We start from the raw sequence: 18,896 nt of genomic DNA on the forward strand, positions 1-18,896 counted from the left end.
GTTTAAAATTACGTTCACAGTATAATAAGACGTTTTATTAGGTGTCCCTTTCTGAGGTAATTGCTATTGACAAGCGATATTTAATCAGTTGTCAACGAATTAAAGGAGAAAAGTAGAGAGGAAGAATACTAGCAAAAATGTTTATATTGATAAGTTGCAATGTTCCATACATAATCCATAGTCATTCTTTTACAAAGAACGTTTAGATGTTTGAGTAGTGATATGTTTGTCGGCAGAATTCTTATAGTCTATGGGCTACCGCAACACGTTATGACACCTAAATAAACGCCATCATCGTCACCTATTTTCAAAATACTTATTAGAAATATATGTACGTTTCTTCTGACGGTTGATTAACTTTCGTTTCTGTATAAACAATTGTTTATTCGAACCGACTCAATTGAGACACGATCGCTCGACCAAGGACGAACAGATGTTAATCGATTGTAGATATTAGAACTTCAGACCGAAAGCATCGCGTTACGCCAAGTTCCCCGCAGGCGTGTGTGCTGCACGTGGCAGACATCTAAAACACGGTCAGACGGAAATCGAGTATGTATTTTGAGTGTAATACCGACATTGATCTTCGTAAATTAATGTCATCCGTTCTGCTTCTCATGCACACCATTCTGCTTTTCCTGCGCCTTTAACGGTTTTATTATTTCTATATCGTTCAATTGTTCCACCATCAACTGTTGCTTCTTTTTCTTCGATAATTTCCTAAAAAAAAATTTTCCAAGAATGTGTCATTCATGTACACACGGGGACAGGAGGTAATAAGCTGCATGGAATAGATGTCAAAACAGGGAAAACTTACTTTCCAAAGAGCTCGCCGTCTTGAATCGATTCAGGAAGTTTTTTGTTTAATGTCTCCGGCAGAAGAAGAGACATTAGTCCAGCAAGTAAGGCGCATGATCCGAATATGACAAGTGGTAATGGCATCCATACTTCCGACTGGAACGATTAGATAACATGCTAATTAGATGATTTCATGTCATCTATAACAATTGGACATCGATATTGCTTGCTTTGGATGTCTCTATGCTTCTAGATATCAAAGAAAATAGCGTGATAAGTATAACATACCAGATGATTGACATATGGCGCGATAACTCCGCCAATTCGGGCGAAGGTGGAACTCGCACCTAGTCCGACGTTTCGAATGACGGTCGGAAATTGTTCGGCAGTAAACACATAAATTGCACCGTAGGAGGAAGTAATAGCGAGTTTTCCTATCATTGCTAAACAAACGATTAACCACGGCATATCTGAAAAGAAATGAATTCGTTTATTAGCAACACTTAAGGTGCCAATTCATGAGACGCTAAAAATGAGCGTCAACAGGGTGAACGTGATTTCCCTTTGACGCTAACGTCAAAGAAATGAAGTTGAATTTGTTTAATATTCAGCGTCGTCGCTGAATTGTCGTTAATCGTCCCAGTACAATCAAACATAGACTTCGAAATACGTAAAACATTAATTATTTTCAAGTAATATCTTCAAGTAATAATATTTTATGGATATATATAAATATAAATAAAAGATATTATTTCTGAAGATTTTTGCTTGCTGAAAATGAGCGTCGAGCGTCAACGTGAAAGCACCTTTACAGGATAGATGACTTTTAAATTCAATTTATGTTGAATTCACTTTAAATGTTCTTTTGCAAATTAGCAAATAAAGACAGTTTTACTCAAACACATGTGTAAGAGGATATAAAATCACGATACCACAAATTAAATAAAATTGTTATTTATTCTTGTAAATTTATACTTACTGGCAGGAACAAATAACGTGGCAATTAACGCTAATCCGGACACCATCATACAGCCGCATAGAATGATCTTTCTGCCCCATCGATTCAGGGTGAAAATGAGAAAAGTGTACGCCGGTATTTCTACCACTCCAGATATTACAAAATTAACGTAGTCGTTACCGCCAAGATTGGACGCGTGCCAAGACAGTCCGTAGTACGTGCCGCTGTTTACGAGCCTGCACGAACAAGAAAATCAAAATTAGCGCAGAACTAAATGTAAGACTCAAGCGTTAAAAAAACGAAATGCATGAAATAGCTGACGAAATCATCTCGTCGTACCAATTAAAAAATAAGAGAATGCTCTTCCGCCTCAAGTTCGGATAACGGAACAAATCAAAGAGCGAAGGCTTCTTTGCGTCGGGCATACTATCCTCGCTGTTATTATTAAGAAGTGTATCGAGAGTCTCGCTCGGCATCTCTACGCCATTTTCCAGGGAAGCACGTTGCAGCAAATCCTTCGCTTCTTGGAGGCGACCTTTCGTTAGGAGCCATCGCGCGGACTCGGGAATGAACCTGCCACAAACCGGGACTTTGTAAATTATGATGCTGAGTCCGGAATTGTACGCGTTACTTGGAATATATCTATTATGTATCGTACCACCAGTAAAGTAGAAACGCGATGCTTGGCACAGTGATGGCTACTTGCAGCATTCTCCAGTCAGTAATAAAATACGCGAAACCGGCGGTGAGTATGTATCCAGTAGTGAAAAATAGTTGGCAACCAACACCAGCCACTAACCGCTTTTTTGGCCCAACCATCTCCAAAGCTGAAAAAAATAAAAAGAGATAATTATATGATGTCTAATACCCGCGCGATTTAATTAAAGCTTTTCAAAGCTTCTGTTCGACATCGCTAAATATTATGAACGATATTGATAATCGAATTCAGTTACCTATGACATAAGCTACTAAGAACACTCCACTGGTGGTTGACCCGACAATTAGCCTGAAGATTACGTAGGAAATAAACTCAGGCGCGACAGCGACTAGTATACCGCCAACCAGCTGTATGACTAAAGACAGGAAGAAAATTGGTCTACGACCATATTTATCGGACAAACCGCCGAATATCATCGAGCCAAGCATGACTCCTACCATGAACAACGAGTCCCCCGTCGCTCTCAGCCACGCCTTGTCGCAGACTAAGTCCCACTGTAAAAAAACAAACATTTATTATCCGTCATCTGTCTATCGAGATTCATATACGTGTTCTTTAGATCGAGTTTCTGTTCGTCTCGTCGTTTGATTTCCACTTGGATCTCATTCGTGCGAGAATTGTCGAGAAAACGCGATAACACTTTAGTTTGCAAAGACGCTACAGCAAAATAATTATTATTTCGTACCTCAGAAGTGGTTGTACTTTTGTACACGCTTCTGTCGTACACGTACTGCTTGCAGTTGCTGACGCCTTCTCCTTCGGTGCCGTTGCCAATTGCGTTTCCAAGGATCGTGCCATTCGCAAGGTCGATAATGTCACGGCTCATGCACTGGGACCACCCTCGGAGTTCGTGGTCCCACGGATAGCTCGCGTTCAGCACGTCCTGGCTCAGGTGAAACGTGGCGTTCTCCGCGTGCTCATGTGGAAGCAAACACCTGGAGGCAAAGAAGTTTTTACCATAAATTCCTCGTAATCCACCGTGTAATTATCGTCACGTTTGCTCTGTACTATACCTCGAGTTCATTTTGGCTCCGAGAAACACGCCGGCTAGCTTGTGAAAGGCGCACGATATCGCTGGAAGACAGAGTAGAAGATAGACCCTGCGCTGGTAGCGGCCGAACTCGCCCATACGAAGGATAACGTCGTCGTACGCCATTTCGTCCTCCGGAGTTTATCCTATGTTATTCAGTATTTACGATAATGCGCGCGAAAGAGAGAGCTTTTATAGAAACCCTTATATAAAGATATCCCTCTATTGGATTTTAATCGGTACGCGATTAACGGCTTCACTCGCGACGCGGACAATCGTTTTAATAATACTCTATCGATTCTGACATCGTTATCTCGTGTCACGAGAATTCTTTTCGTTGTGACATTCGGAAGTAGCTCCGAGAGAAACAGACGCGTGCAGAACAGTTCACGAGGGCAACTCGTACACGCTCCTCGAGAGATATTCCTAGCTGTCAAGCTCGATCCAGCGGCGGTGAAGACGGCCGAAACCGCTTATCGGATTTCCGAACACATCAGGCGTTCCCTTAGGTCGACTTCCGGGCAAAACTGTGGCAACTGAAAAAGAAATTGTAGTATTGTGTGATACTTGTTTCGCGCGATCTTTATATTTAACAACTTATTGTTATCTTTTATTTATAGTTTCTTATATATTTCACTTCTTTTTGCATTAAGAATCGCGCAAGGCAATTATAAAGACGCTTGAACAATTATAAGGGTACATGTTTGATTTTCCACGTACAGTTTTCTCCAAGACCATCGCGCTTTTAATTAAGGCTGGTGATTTGCTTCGAAGGTTTCGATATTCGAAAAAATTCGAACCTTTTAACGTTCTCTGAATGAATTTGCCATTCATACAAATATATATTTTGAAACTTTGAAACTTTGAAACTTCAAATTCTTTCGAGGCTTCGAAGCTTCGAAGTTATCAAAAGTAACAGCTCTACTTATTTTAATTGCCTCGCATTATTTTTCAGACTCATTATAATTTTCCACGATAAGCTTATCATCGAAGACGAAGACCGTATTCGCCGTCCGTATGTATTATACGAGAGCAGTCGTGCGTGTGCGTAATGCAATGTTGTTTATAACATTGTTTATGCATTGCGCGCGTATTGCGTAACAACGATATACATATGTATGCAAAGGAGTGAGAGAAAGGGAGAGGTTTGACAAGTCGCAAGATTTAATACCGAGCCCAATACCGAACATTACGCTTGGTGCGTAGCACACCCGGAAGACCCGTTCAGACTAATTAGACTCGCGGACAGACGATCCGCGCGCGGATCGTCATATTGATCGCAATTGATACAATTGTCTTTGGATTAGAACTCGAAAAGGAAAAGACGGCAAACGGGTAATATCGGCCTACTTATTTATTGGCCGCGCACCGTTCGTTTATTAACACCGTCAATTTCGCTTCTCTTTTTCATTTTGCCGTTCGTCGAATTACTCGTGCTAAATTCCTCCATAAAACTATATTTCCCGCATACGAACGATACATAGGGAATCTGACGTATTCATACTTCAGCGAGGAGATCTAATATTGACACGCGAGAATATATATATATATATATATATATATATATATATATATATAATCTCTAGGAGTCGGAATAATATATATATATATATATATATATATATATATATATATATATATATATATATATATATATATATATATATTATCGGAATAATATTTATTAATTATAATATATATTACTTGCGTTATATGACAAGATTATTGTTAAGAGAAATGCACACACACACACACATACACACACACACACACACACACACACACACACACACACACACACACACACACACACAAACACACACACACACACACACACACACACACACACACACACACACACACACACACAAACACAAACACACACACACACACACACAAACACACACACACACAAACACACACACACAAGATGCAGTTCTCTTTCAAGTTTATAAATTTATACATTATTCTGTGACACTGATGATGGTCAAAACAAAGAATGTCATAATTAGTAATAATCTTGTCATAACACAAGTAACGTATATAATCAGTATTTCTCGCGTCAATGTTAAGATCACACCTCTCGCTAAAGTACGAATACATTAAATTAATATCCCAATTCTGCGGTAGCTCTCCGGGCAGCGATCACGTAACTTTTCCCCTAGAGTGGAAACGTGAAAACTGAAAAATTTTATATATGTGACTATCTCTTTCTATTCAACACCAATACATGAAACGTTTTTTCACGTTTCCGCCCCACGGGAAAAGTTACGTGATGTGAACGTGTATTTAGTATTTACAACGCTCCGGCAGAAATTGTATTCGACAACACGGCAATGTAACGGTCGAGCCTGCACTGTAACAGTGGCACTGACGGCACTGTTACAGTGCAGTTAATATTGTCAAATTATATTCAATTTGAGTCATTTTTAACCATTTCCTATAAGTCGCCACTTTAACTCAAGGTATTGGTTATTTAACTCAATTAAATTTTATCTTAAATATTTAATAGTGTGTCTTTCGACTTACTTAATGCAAAGATGCGATATCGCGCAAGGACGGACACGAAGTAATCGCCCGCTCGTTTAGTTCTATGTCTGCGTATGTAATACCGCGTGTATAATACCGATCGCACACAAGTAATCTCCGAGCCGGGCAGCTTTTTCGAAATGCAAACAGACGCGTTGTCGGCCGGCGGCACGCACGCAGACGGTCCACGCACTTGTCAATGGAGCACAACCCTGCGCGCATCAAGGACGGACGGAAACTGGCGTCATTGGCGAGCTGGCCACATGCTCAGCCGGCGCGGCGTGCTCCGGCGCGGCGCTCCGGCTCGAGCGCGATTCACCGCGACTCGGCTCGGCCCGACTCGATTCGACTCGACACGACACGACAGACACGACTCGGCTTGGCTCACCGAGAGGCTCCCCGGAGTCCCCGGAGACACCAGAGCCGCGTTTCAAGCACGCCGCGCCGGCTACGTTCGGCCCTCGGTGCACTCGGTGCCTCGCGGATGCTTCACAGATCGCTATTCTTTTTCATCTTTTTCTTTCTCCGTCTCTCTCTTCCCCCTGGATAAAGGCGGATCTCGATTTGTCAAAATCGGACGTGGGCCCGACACGTTCCCCCGGGGAACGTCTCGACCGGGGGACGAAAACGGATGCGAAATAAAAAGGGAGGAAGACCAGGCGCTCTCTCTCTCTCTCTCTCTCTCTCTCTCTCTCTCTCTCTCTCACTCACTCACACTCTCTCTCTCTCTGTCAGGTCAATCACACTCAGGATACTCGGTCCGTCGCGCGTGTCGCCCGTCGCGGCGTATACTCCTTGCATCAATCAGAACTTGGTCGGTTTAGCCGTTATTGAGATTCGATAATCTAAAGGTCTTCTAACTCGTCGGCTCGCGTCTAGATGCACGGTCTGTGTCTCGCTGCGCGTACACTTGGCGCGATATACTCTACCGTGTCTCCTTATAAAGCCTCTTTTCACGGCTAATGAGCGCGAGCTCCGATCACCGGAATTAGGGATATTTGTATTCGGGCTGTTTGTTCTTCCGCCTTTCGACTGTGTCCTCCGCGAAAACGTTTTTAAATCACTCACGCCGCGGCACGCACAGCGAGACGAGCCTATTTTGGACGATGCGAGAGATAAGGCACGTCATAACTTGCAGGGCAATGGAGCAAGGAAACCGGCAATAAAACGCTACGCTCCGTTTAACGCGGCTTTTGCGACATGTCGCGTTTTCGCGACTTCACGCGGTGGAGCTGTGTGAAGTTGGCCCCCCCACTACTGAAAATTCAATAATAACTATAACCATTCGTTTGGTGGTCGTTTGGTGGTGTTTGGTAGTCCATTCCCGACGTTTGGTAGTCAAAGCTGTAACTAATAACGCGAAAAAAAGACATATGCGCGTGAAGTTAGCCCCCCTCTTGTAAAAGGTCTAATTTCACGCGTGTATGTCTTTTTTTCGCATTATTAATTACAGCTTTGACTACCAATCGTCGGGAATGGACTACCAAACGTCAGCACGCGACCACCAAACGAATGCGTACAGGTAAAATGATGTACGCAGTCTGGAAAGCCGAGTTTTACAAGAGGGGGGGGGGGCTAACTTCACGCGCATATGTCTTTTTTTCGCATTATTAGTTACAGCTTTGACTACCAATCGTCGGAAATGGACTAACAAACGTCAGCACGCGACCACCAAACGAATGCGTACAGGTAAAATGATGTACGCAGTCTGGAAAGCCGAGTTTTACAAGAAGGGGAGCTAACTTCACGCGCATATGTCTTTTTTTCGCATTATTAGTTACAGCTTTGACTACCAAACGTCGGGAATGGACTACCAAACACCACCAAACGACCACCAAACGAATGGTTATAGTTATTATTGAATTTTCAGTAGTGGGGGGGCCAACTTCACACAGCTACGCGGTGGCTTATTCTAGCTTGCGCGCCGCGAAATTTCGCCGGCTCGATGTTATCTCATCGTTACTGCAGTTTTCCGTAATATTTTCCCGCATGATCTCTTCACAGGATCGTCTGTGATAGATGATAATTTATGAACTACGCGACTGAGATACGATTGAACAATATATTGTAAACTTGGACGAGAAAGACAGCTACTACTTGTTTGAGCAATGGAGATACATACTAGTTTCCTTCGATAAGATTACGTTATCGCAAGGACTCGATAGCTAAAGCAATCCTGATTGCTGTATATATTCACCAGCCTCCCTCCCGGATTTCGTTCCGAATCATATCGCGTGACGCGTAATCGATTGAGATATTTTTCAACAAATTAAATTCTCTTGCAAAGGGGTACGAGCGGGGGATACCATGCTGCATGCCATTCCGCTGTATGTATAGGTACCCCTGGTTCTCAAATTGCGAAATTCGCGAAGGACGTGCGGATCGCGCCGTTTTCGATAATTAGCCGTTCTAATCTCATGCAATCCAAATTTGGTCGTCGCCTCGCACTTTCGTCTTAAGCGGAGACGATCGGTTGCCCGGCGATTGGGGGGTAGGGGGGGGGGCTCTCCTTCTCGCCTAATAAAAATTCCGATGCAGGTCGCGACGCGGACCTTATCCTCTTCCCTCCCTCCGTCGCGCTTCTACCTCGTACATGCGTGTATCTGCATATATCTGCACCTCAGAGGTAAAGAATCTCCATTATTAGAAATTTAGAGAAAACAGGATGTGAAGTTCATTATTTCTATAAAAATTTCTAATATGGCTTTTTCTAAACATTGTATCTTAGGAACTAGTAATTATTTTAAGGGACACAAGACCCTTAACCACATTATACGATTTGTACTCCTGGTATATTGAAAAAAGTATGAACTCTTTTTTTAATTTTAACAAAAACTGGAGATACAATTCTCTACCTCTAAAATATAGATGTACATATACACACATATTAATACGCCGCGATCCTTCTCATTCACCCTCTTTTTTTCCACGAGTATCAATGTATCCTGTAAGAAGAGAAGTGAAGCTTCAGCTGGAAGATAGGCGGCCGATTATTCGCACGCGACAGAAATGCCAGTTGGGCGCATGTTAGCAATACCGGCCCAGACATTGCCACCGCTATCATCGCCACCACCGCCGACATCGTCGGCCCCAGTGCGAAACCCGAAGGCTATTTATAGTAGGGAGCGGCTTCTAGTTCCCACCGCGTGAAAAATCGCAACTGGTTTCTCGCGAGTGCGAATGGAAGAACGAGGGATGGGAGGGAGGGAGAGGGGAGAGAGGGAGAGAGAGAGAGAGAGAGAGAGAGAGAGAGAGAGAGAGAGAGAGAGAGAGAGAGAGAGAGAGAGAGAGAGAGAGAGAGAGAGAGAGAGAGAGAGAGAAATGGCACTGGTGTCTCGGCCGAAGTCGTCGCTCTGCATTAGCCGCTGCGCTAATGAGCAAACAGTCTGACGGTCTCCTCAGTCGAAGGCTCTCTCACAAGAGTACATTTGGTAATAAACGCAATGCGAATTGCAGTACGAAACGCAACCGGTAGGCAAATAAATCAAGCCTTGACTATGGTGAACATTTGGTGAAAAATGGAACGTAACCCTCATTATATATTAGTTAACATTGTCGCGTTAATTTATATACTTCCGCGCGTCGACAAAGCACATGATAATGGAGGTCCTGTCGCAAACACACGCCGCTTGACATTTAAGTACACGCAATGTCAGAAAGGAGCGTTCACCTGTTCAAACTGCAGCGCAGCGCGCAGCGGTTGCGTGCAAGAACTTGTCTGCTTCAGCAGGCTCGCGAACTTTCAGCGCGCGCTTGCCGGCGTTTTTCTTTTTCCCTTTTTCCAGCCAATTATAGATACGCGTTGGATAAGCGTAATAACGTGTGTCGCGTTCTGGTTTTACCCGCGCAATGGTTTTACCCGTAGATCGATTTGCATAACCGCGTAACCCGTATTCTCGCGCGCAAAAAGAAAAAACAAAGATCGACCGATCTAGGTCGAGTTTTGCTTAATGCGAAGGATGCCGGCTACGTTCCTTAGACGCGTGATCGGCTACTCCTTTCTCCTTCTGCGTACCTACGCTTTATGCAAATCCATCCGGACGGGCCTTAACGGTTGCCTTTTCTGCTGGACGCCGCGCCGCGCCGGCCGACGAAGGGAACCGCGTTCCGGAGAGAAAAGTGATGGAGGAGAGGACGCAAGGCGACCAAGGCGATATAGAGACGAGAGGAGGAGGAGGTCGTCGTGCCGGTATCAAGTTGGGCCAAATCGAGACGAACCGAGATGTCTCTCTGGCACCGTTCTAGAAGATCTCGCGTCTCTCCCTCTTATCCGTTTCATCCAATGTTCGTTAATCGCGCGTGTAAAACCGTATGGACATTTTTGTCTCTTCGAGGTAAAAGCGGATAATTCATTCTCGATAGAAGTAGATGATATATCACTCTCGGCACTTGCCGGCACGGCCCTTCGGAGAATCGATTCGATTCTACTTGAAGCGCTTTTAGCAAGCGCGATTAATTATTTGTGCAATCGTAAAGGCGAATTCGTCGTCGCGCGAGCGCGTTTCGAGAACGGCCGGATCGAGCTCGGTGAAGCGCGTAACGGGGGAACGGGTTAAAAATTTCGCGAGCTGGAATACATTGAGAAGGCGGCTGTCCTTGCAAGGGCGCCACGCTGCGCCGCGTTACTCGCCTCGCCCCCTTCGGTCCCCTTGGTAACCACGTCGCGAAAACGGGAAAGGCATTTGCCCCTGTCCAGCTTGTCTCTGTTTTTTCATTCGAATTGAACGTGGCCATACGTCGTTTTTAGTGGACCAACGGAAGAGGAATCGATAATATTCCTCTCTTTCTCTCTCGTTCTACGAGATAACTCCCCCATCCCTAATTTATCACATCTATCTAACCGAACGCAAAAAAATGTAACAGATAGATGGCTAAATATCGTCATTTATCATGCACTTTCTAGGGTACAGCGTCTGGCTGAAACCATTACACCAAAAATTGTTCAAGATATAGTACAATGTTTTAAAACTGAAGTAATATAAGATATGTAGAAAAAGATTACCATAAAAAGAAAAAGAATAAGGATAAAATAAAGATAAAAAAGAGAGGGAAAAAAAACAAAGATAGAGAAGGAAAGGTACATATGTGTACAATATGTATGTACATGAGAATTCCGATATTTGCGTATTCGCATAGGAGTAAGTTCCATCGATATCTTTGCATAAACGCATAAATATTCTAAGAATGTTGAAGATTTACTGAAGAGAAAAAAAAACTTGAAACGGCATTATATTATATATATCGTCTATCTCAGTGGATGTATACTTCTTTTTTTATCGATTGACGGAGGACTTCTCGTTAATGACTATTCTCGGACAAGGTTCCGCGCGCGTACTACAAACTAGTTACTAGTCTTCCATTATAAGGTTGTTGCGAAGGCATTGCTAATTTGCAAACAAACAAACTACACATTCCGCCACGTCGCGACCGTCGCGCGACTCCGCCGCGCCGCGGCTCCGTCGTCTGCGCTTACATAAGGATTAAAACTGCGCGTTATGAGGGGTTTAAGGTCAAAAATATGAGGCGCGAGTCAGCCACGTATTTAGCCACGTGTCTTTGCAAATGCGTTGTTATTCTATTGTGTCGTATACTCACACCTTCGCTTACGTCCACGTTTGCTCACGTGGTTTACGAGCTTACGTTTCGCATTTCAAAGAACCCCCAGGCGCGAGAATCTAAGCATCTCGCAAGTTGTTTGTTCCGCGAACACATGCCTTTCTCGCAATTTATCTCACCATCAGTTTCCGTCATTTATTAATATGCCAGCAGGTTTTCCTACGCGCGCATCAACGTCCTTCGCGTCTGTTTCTTTCCGATTATTCTCCACCGACTGACATTTTTATCAATGCAGATTAATGCAATTTTACTTCTTATCTTTTTCTAGTTTTGAAAATTAAAAAAAGATAAAAAGTAAGTTAAACTGAGATTAAAGTCAATCTAAATTAGTAAAATATGGTAGAATGGATACAACCGTCATGAATAGATGAATAGGTTCGGCAAAGCGTCTTAAGGTAGTCGTCTCGTCAGGGCATGTATTAGATAAAGTTTTCGATTTTGGATTTTATATCAAATTATATGATCAGCTTTGCAGTCGATTTTTTCTGTGGCTCCTTACCGACTGTTTACTCTAGAAAATCGATCTCGAAAATCACAAATTGTGCATTACTTCATACAGACGGCACGAAAAAGAAGGCTCTATCACGGTTTCAATCACATATTTTCGCATTTTTCGATTAGATGAAGTGAGAAAAAACATATTGTTTTTGTACATTAGATTTCGAAGAATCCGATGCAACCATAAAATATAGTTTACCGGAGATTTCGCTGCTAATTTTTTAGTTTATTTTAGTGAAAATGCGGTAATCGAGCAGACATTTTTTGGTCGAGGTGAAGTTGGGAAGACTTGGCAACGCCGCTGGCTATTAATCACTGTAGTTGCAGGTTATGAGGCTCGTCTTTCTTAGCCGAATTGGATAGTAATTGACACCCCTGTCATGCGTTTTGAAACCCTTTCTCAGTAATTGTCAAAATTCAATCGAAAAGGAGATGTAACCTCACTTGTAACCTTTCTCGACGACTCGCATGATCAGCTGATCAAAACGGAGTCAAATGAGAAAAATCACATAATTTGGAAAAAGTAACATACTTTGGCACGTATGAAATTTTACACCATAATTCATAAAATTATTTTTCCCTTAGCAAAAATTGCCTGAAATATATTTCTGAACGTGAAAACCTACAAACAGTCACATGACTAGCACGTAGCGAGACACCTACCTTAAATACCTTCGAAAACGTAAGTTATTCCCGTTCTTGGGAGCTCGGCAAAGTACAAAGTTCGAGATTAACATTTGAAAAAAAAGGCAGAACCTTTTTATTCCTACGTCTCATTTTTAGAAAGCAAGCGAAACTATGAAATATTTATTAGACAGATAATGAATATCACGGCGGGCGTTAACGGTGGGCTGAGAATTCCTCGGCGGCAAACGTGGGACGCGAACACGCGGACGCGTGGCCGATACACCACTCGCCGGACATCGGAGTCATGTCCACCGTCCACCTCCAATTACTCGCAAGCTTCCGCATTTTTTTTCCACAATAAGGATCGTTGAGATCGGATTATTCTCGCGTATATATACATTGTCGTGCGCACAATGGAGAACAACTTCCGTCGAGACAAATACGTAAGCGATGCTCGACGTAAGGGTATATTATCGTGTCGCGTGCGTTTTCTCTCTCTCTCCCTCTCTCCCTCCCTCCCTCCCGCTCTTCCTTCCTCCCTCCCTCCCCCCTCTCTCTCTCTCATTCTGAATTTAATCGTTCGATAAACTGTGGCGAGATCCGCCAATTAACGAGAAGGCGCATTCCGATCATTCGGCTTCCGCTTGTAATCAAGCAGTTCTCCCGATCCAAGTCGACTGCATTATCGTAATTTGCAATGCAACGGCGATCGAGAAGGAAGGGGGAGGGGGAAGGAAGGCGGGTGCGGGTAGGTCGTCCGACGGTCGCGTGATGCGCGAGCGGCGACGTCGTCGTCGGCGCCACTTACCGATGACCGTCGCGTCGATTCCCCATTCAGAAAAATGACGGTATGATGTAATTACCCGCGCGCTCTCTCTCTTTTTTTTCTCCCTCGACGCTAACCGTAGTAACCGTACCACGGCGCCTTCCACGGTCGAACTCGCGGTGTGCCGAGCAGTGCCGAGGCTGCCGAGTCGCGCCATAAACGTGACTCGGCGTGACCCTCCCTGCGTGACCTTCTCGGCGTGACTGGAGCTCTGAGCAGTGAGCCTCTGAGCCTCTCTAGCTGAAGCTGACTTCGACGAGCCGGTGCGATATCGCACGCACCACGCTACGCCGGCCGGCGGTCGCGCGATGGTTGCTCTCGTCGCGGCACTGGCCGATCGATAGCGACAGCCCTCGTCGAAGGGAAGCCGTCGCGATGCACGCGGTGGCGCGGGCGCGTCAACGTACACGCACCTCGCGCACCCGTATGGCACGTTCGATTGTCTCCCGCCCATCGACCTTCCTCCGCCATCAGACCGCGAATTTCGATGGGGAGGAAGAAGAAACGTGGGACTTACCGACGGTTATCGAACGGGGACACGTGTACCGCTTGTGCGCGCGCGCGCGCGCGCACACACACATGTGCATTGTGCACGCATGTGCACGCACGCCTATAATAAGAATGCGTGCTGAGGCTGATGACGTGTACGTACGCAAAACGCGACAGATCGACGCTAGCCGCGAACGGCGCGAACTTGGCTAGCTTTAGCGCGTCGCGGGGTGAACACCCGACATCCGGAAATTACCAATGCCGCCGGCCGCGGTGAAGGGGAGAAGGCACTTGGCGCCGGCGCCCGGCGCCTGAAATCGGCGACGGCAGCGTCTTGCGCCCCCCCCCCTCCCGCTGCGACGAGTCTGTGAGAATTGTCGATAAGGATCCTTCCGGGTCCGAGGGTCGTCTTTGCGAAAGATCGCAGTCTCTCGATAACCCCGAGCTTCTCTTTCAGATTCATTGATACGTTCCGCCGCTACGTTCACGCTGTTGATCGCGTTTCGCGAGACGCCTTCTGCGTTCCTTTCGTGGAACGCGCAACGGTTCGAATGCGCATTCGTAGCAGCGATAAGCGCGCGGTGAGTATCCCTCATTGCGGGTGCCCGCGCGATGAAAAAGTTGCGAATAACGTATATGTATGTTACGTGCCTGCTTATCGCAACGTTAGTCCACGTGCGCAAACGCGACACGTGTGTCCGCGCTATCGCGGTTAACTTCACACCGCGTTGCGCGCGTGCCATTTGCGAATCAAATTCGTATAGCGTTATCTTGCTTTCTGTAGTTTGCATGTAGCATATGCGCGTTCGACAAATATATAAGTATATACACACACTTCTATGTAATATATGTACATACCTATACTGGACGGCAAATTTCTTATACACTGGTCGTATATTGTGTCCTAAAAAAGTATATACTATGGCTGCGTTTCGATATTCACTGCAAGTACTGAAAATCTATAGTGTACGTTACGTAAACTATAGATTTTCAGTACTTGCAGTGAATATCAAAACGCAGCCCAAATAATACTATAAAGTGTTATATTTCGCATGCGTCAAATAACGATACCTACAAAAACATTCATATAGGCACATGGCCGCAAGTATAGGTGAGAATGTGTAAAGGGTGAGCTTATTGGCATATGATCTTATTTGGCGCATGCGCTTTTTAATGTATGTAAGACAAGTTTTGTATACATAACAGTTTGCGGCTACATAGAAATGGTATATTATACGTAGAACGGTAATAAAATTAATAAAAATAATTTTGGTACCCTTTACTTATATGAAATGCAGAGAACAGGAGGTCGATTTTATGTATCTTGAAAAAAGGTAAAAATTATAAAAGTGAACAGATTTCGATCAATAAAATCGTAGATATTCTAATTAAAATTCCTCATTTTTGTAATTTTCGTCTCGTTTCAAGATACATAGGCTGCATTCCGATATTCACTGTCAGTACTGCAAATCTATATTTTACGTCACGTATACTATAGATTTTCAGTACTGAAAGTTGCTGACAGTGAATATCGGAATGCAGCCATAATCGACTCCCAGAGCTCTGTTACATGAAGAATATTAATTGCACTTTTCTTATCCCCCTCTTCGTCGCGATAACCAATTCGTAACGAATTCTGCCGGATTCCCAGATAGCAAGCTGACATCGTTTGACATTTTGACGTCAAAATGTCGAGGACGTCATTTGATGCGTTTTGACGTCAGTTTGCTGATTTAAACTATGCCGGCCTTATTATTTTATTGCTGAAGATGACTTGAAGTGGAGCCAAAACCGCCGGTTTTGTAATTTATATATATATATAATTAAAAATCAACGTTTAATGTAATTCACGTTATTATAATAACTCTCTGCTCCTTTATTTTGTTGAATTTTTTTAAAGCATTCTCATTTATGCGCGCGGTTGAATTTGGCCGCGTTGCGGGCGAAGGTATCGACGTATTATAGCTCCCGAAGTGTTAAGTCAAATGGGGAATTCGATCGAAGTCACCCTTATCATTAAATATTCATAACCATCGCGCTTCCGAGGGAGAAACGAGACGCTATCAGTCAACGAATAAGTTAGACGTTTATGATGCATGATTATACGCGTCCTTCGATGCGCTCTAATTAAATCAACAGGAGATCGCGAAACGTGGGTCAGTTTAATCTCACGAAGAAACGCTTTTATCGATCGCCGTATAGAAAGAATCGCCATAATCGGCTTGTATACGCGTATACATATATGTAGATATAGATATAGATATAGATATAGATACCTATATAGAAAAGTTTGGTCTATTCGCTCACGATAGTTCGTATGTACTCTCTAAATCTGAATCAATGACTGTTCACTGACTCAGCAGTACTATTCACTGATTCAGATTAACCCTACTCGCTCCAACCATGCCTTTCGTGTTTCGTGTCCCACGAATTTCTAACAGTCGTTTGTTCCGGAAAACAAATGATCGTGGGAGAATCCCCTCCACGCCGGAAAAAAGTTATTGTAGCAGGGAACCTCAGGTAAAAATTTCAAAGTCCTAGCTCATTTACTCTCGAAACGGCGAACAATCAAAATCTCGGTGGGACACGAAAGTGCATGGTTGGAGAATTACGTCAGTGTTGTGTGAAAGGTAAATGAGCATTTTTTTTCGATAAAAATGTATTTTTGTGTATAATTTAAGCGTATTTAAAATATTTTTGTCGTTAAAAAAAAACTTAACATTCTACAGAGGTCTATTATGGCTCAGAGGCAGGTGGAAGAGGTGGGGAGGAGCTACGATTATAAAAAAATTAATTTTTTTACATAAAAAATATCTGTCACTTCAAATTCGCCTTTTCTTATTCAGAAATTCGTTTTCTAGCATTCTTTTTAAGTCCTTAAAGTCCTTCTGTACCATTTTTGTACCAAATTAAGTATTCCTATTTAATTAATAATTATCTCACTTTTTTTTTCTTATTTGCACTACTTTTAGCTTTAATTTGCGTTTTGGTTCATTAAGCTTCGTCAATTTGTTCGTGAGTTATGATTTTTTAAGTAAAACGAGTCGTAACGCGTGTTTGTCAACACGTATAATTGTTGTAAAAAAATATTTAAATAAATGATTTCCAAATTTTCTTTACATTGATTTTTAGTCGAAGGTACAAAGATATTATAATAATTTTTGGAGAATTTTTCAAAGCTATTAACATTTTGAAAAACACGTGAGACTCGAAAGTGCATGGTTGGAGGAATAAAAGGGCGGAAAAAACGTTGGAGTGAATAGGGTTAAAGAGAATATGTACAAACGATTGACCTCGCCCTGACCTCGTCTACAGTTTTTCGTTACTGCTTTCTATTCGATCTCGTTCAAATTTGATGCGCTGTGAAGTTTGCGCTGCGCGTAACGACGCCGATAAATTTTCTCGCGCAACGGAACAAAAAACAAACAACGATTGCGCGTCTGACGGATTAACACATTAACAGAAACGGGACGAGAAGTGGAATAATACTAAAAGACTCCGATTATATAAACAATAAAATTGATTGCGAGAGGTCAATTCAAAGATTGATCGGGATGTTGAATGGAATGTCGCCGCCCCGGCAAAAAAACGATTGTTAACTGCATGTCGGAGACACGCTCGAAATGCATGCTTCGCAAACATTCGCGCATCGTGACCGTTCAATAATTTGAATAATCATTAATGCCTAATAATAATAATAATAATAATAATAATAATAATAATAATAATAATAATAATAATAATAATAATAATAATAATAATAATAATAATACTTATTATTATTTTTAATTATTATTATTATTATTATTATTATTATACAATATAAGTATAAAATGACACACATAAAATATAATAATATAATATATTATAATATAAATTAATAATTTATTTCTAATAAATAATTATAATGCAATAAAACAACGCTATTATTTTATTATATCTCGTTGGGAATTAATTTATTGTTAAAATTTTGTTCGAAATTCTAGCCGTTAGCCACGACGCGCGGATATTTAGATGCGAAGCACGCGTCGCGAAAATGCTTCGATACGCGCGCAACTTACACGCGTGAGGCACTAAATGATTCCGTATGCGAAAGCGACGGAGTGTGTCAATTGTGTGTGCCGCAAGGACACGATCGTCTCGAGATCGACGTCTCGCTTTAATCGGCGATACCTGTGCATGGTCCTCTCGATGAGCTCTCCAAGTCCCAGACGACGATCTCTGAAAAGCGACGAAGACGCCGCCAATGTCGCCGACGGAGGTTGCGTATAGGCCGCCGCGCCCGCCGCTCGATTGCGAAACGCTTTCAATTTCAATAAGCGTTTCTAACGACGCGGCGTGCCGTGATCGCGTTTATATCGTTAGACGGGGTCCCTCTCGGGGCCGGCGGGGTTTATCCAGGTTTATCGGCGAGAAGCGAATAATCCTGATCCTGATGCAACAAACATGCACTTATCGATTTGACCAGCACTTTTTGTTCGAGAAACAGTAAAAAAAAAAAAAAAAAGAATCCGCGATAGCGAGGGCTATCTGTGTCATCAGGGAATCGGGAGAGAAAGAGGGACGAGAGATTCTCACGAAACGCGCGACGGCATCAGGGACTGTTGAAAGGGGGCAGGACAGGCGGTCATTATTTCGAAAATTATAATTAACGATCTCGCGCTGCGAAAATCGCGGAGGCACGCCGCGGGCACCGTGTCGTAAAAGCGGATCAGCGCCGATTCGCGGAACGCTCGGCGTTTCCGGCTTGACTGCCTGGTCCGCCCGCTCCGCAATTTCCAGCTCGGTATACGCGTGTGCCACGTAT

The 18,896-nt window shown here is 43.3% G+C and overlaps 1 protein-coding gene across 8 annotated transcripts; it reads right to left on the reverse strand.

The window, feature by feature from the left end:
- Window positions 1-126: 126 nt before the first annotated feature.
- Orct (Organic cation transporter) lies at window positions 127-18,867 on the reverse strand. Of its 8 annotated transcripts, none has more exons than XM_077413926.1 (10): window positions 18,263-18,867; window positions 3,488-4,040; window positions 3,160-3,409; window positions 2,710-2,968; window positions 2,415-2,583; window positions 2,096-2,329; window positions 1,778-1,992; window positions 1,087-1,268; window positions 818-954; window positions 127-720 (listed from the first exon to the last, which is right to left on the reverse strand). In XM_077413926.1, the coding sequence occupies exons 2-10, from the start codon at window positions 3,628-3,630 to the stop codon at window positions 600-602; spliced, it is 1,710 nt and encodes a 569-aa protein (XP_077270052.1). In that variant the 5' UTR covers window positions 3,631-4,040; window positions 18,263-18,867; the 3' UTR covers window positions 127-599. The 8 variants fall into 8 exon arrangements, with proteins under 8 accessions (XP_077270052.1, XP_077270054.1, XP_077270055.1 ...); XM_077413928.1 differs by lacking the exon at window positions 18,263-18,867 and adding an exon at window positions 13,638-14,037; XM_077413929.1 differs by lacking the exon at window positions 18,263-18,867 and adding an exon at window positions 13,583-14,037.
- Window positions 18,868-18,896: the final 29 nt, after the last annotated feature.

The sequence above is a fragment of the Temnothorax americanus genome, unplaced genomic scaffold (assembly GCF_048541705.1).
Source record: "Temnothorax americanus isolate GAGA-0224 unplaced genomic scaffold, ASM4854170v1 Scaffold34, whole genome shotgun sequence".
NCBI lineage: Eukaryota > Metazoa > Arthropoda > Insecta > Hymenoptera > Formicidae > Temnothorax > Temnothorax americanus.

What these genes read in the sequence shown, in the direction of transcription:
- Orct (XM_077413926.1), bottom strand. Translation starts at nt 3,630, where the DNA reads ATGGCGTACGACGACGTTATCCTTCGTATGGGCGAGTTCGGCCGCTAC. An exon ending in AAAGTACAACCACTTCTGAG is followed by an intron (nt 2,969 to 3,159) that starts GTACGAAATAAT and finishes GTTTTTTTACAG; the next exon opens with TGGGACTTAGTCTGCGACAA. An exon ending in GCGTTTCTACTTTACTGGTG is followed by an intron (nt 2,330 to 2,414) that starts GTACGATACATA and finishes GGTTTGTGGCAG; the next exon opens with GTTCATTCCCGAGTCCGCGC.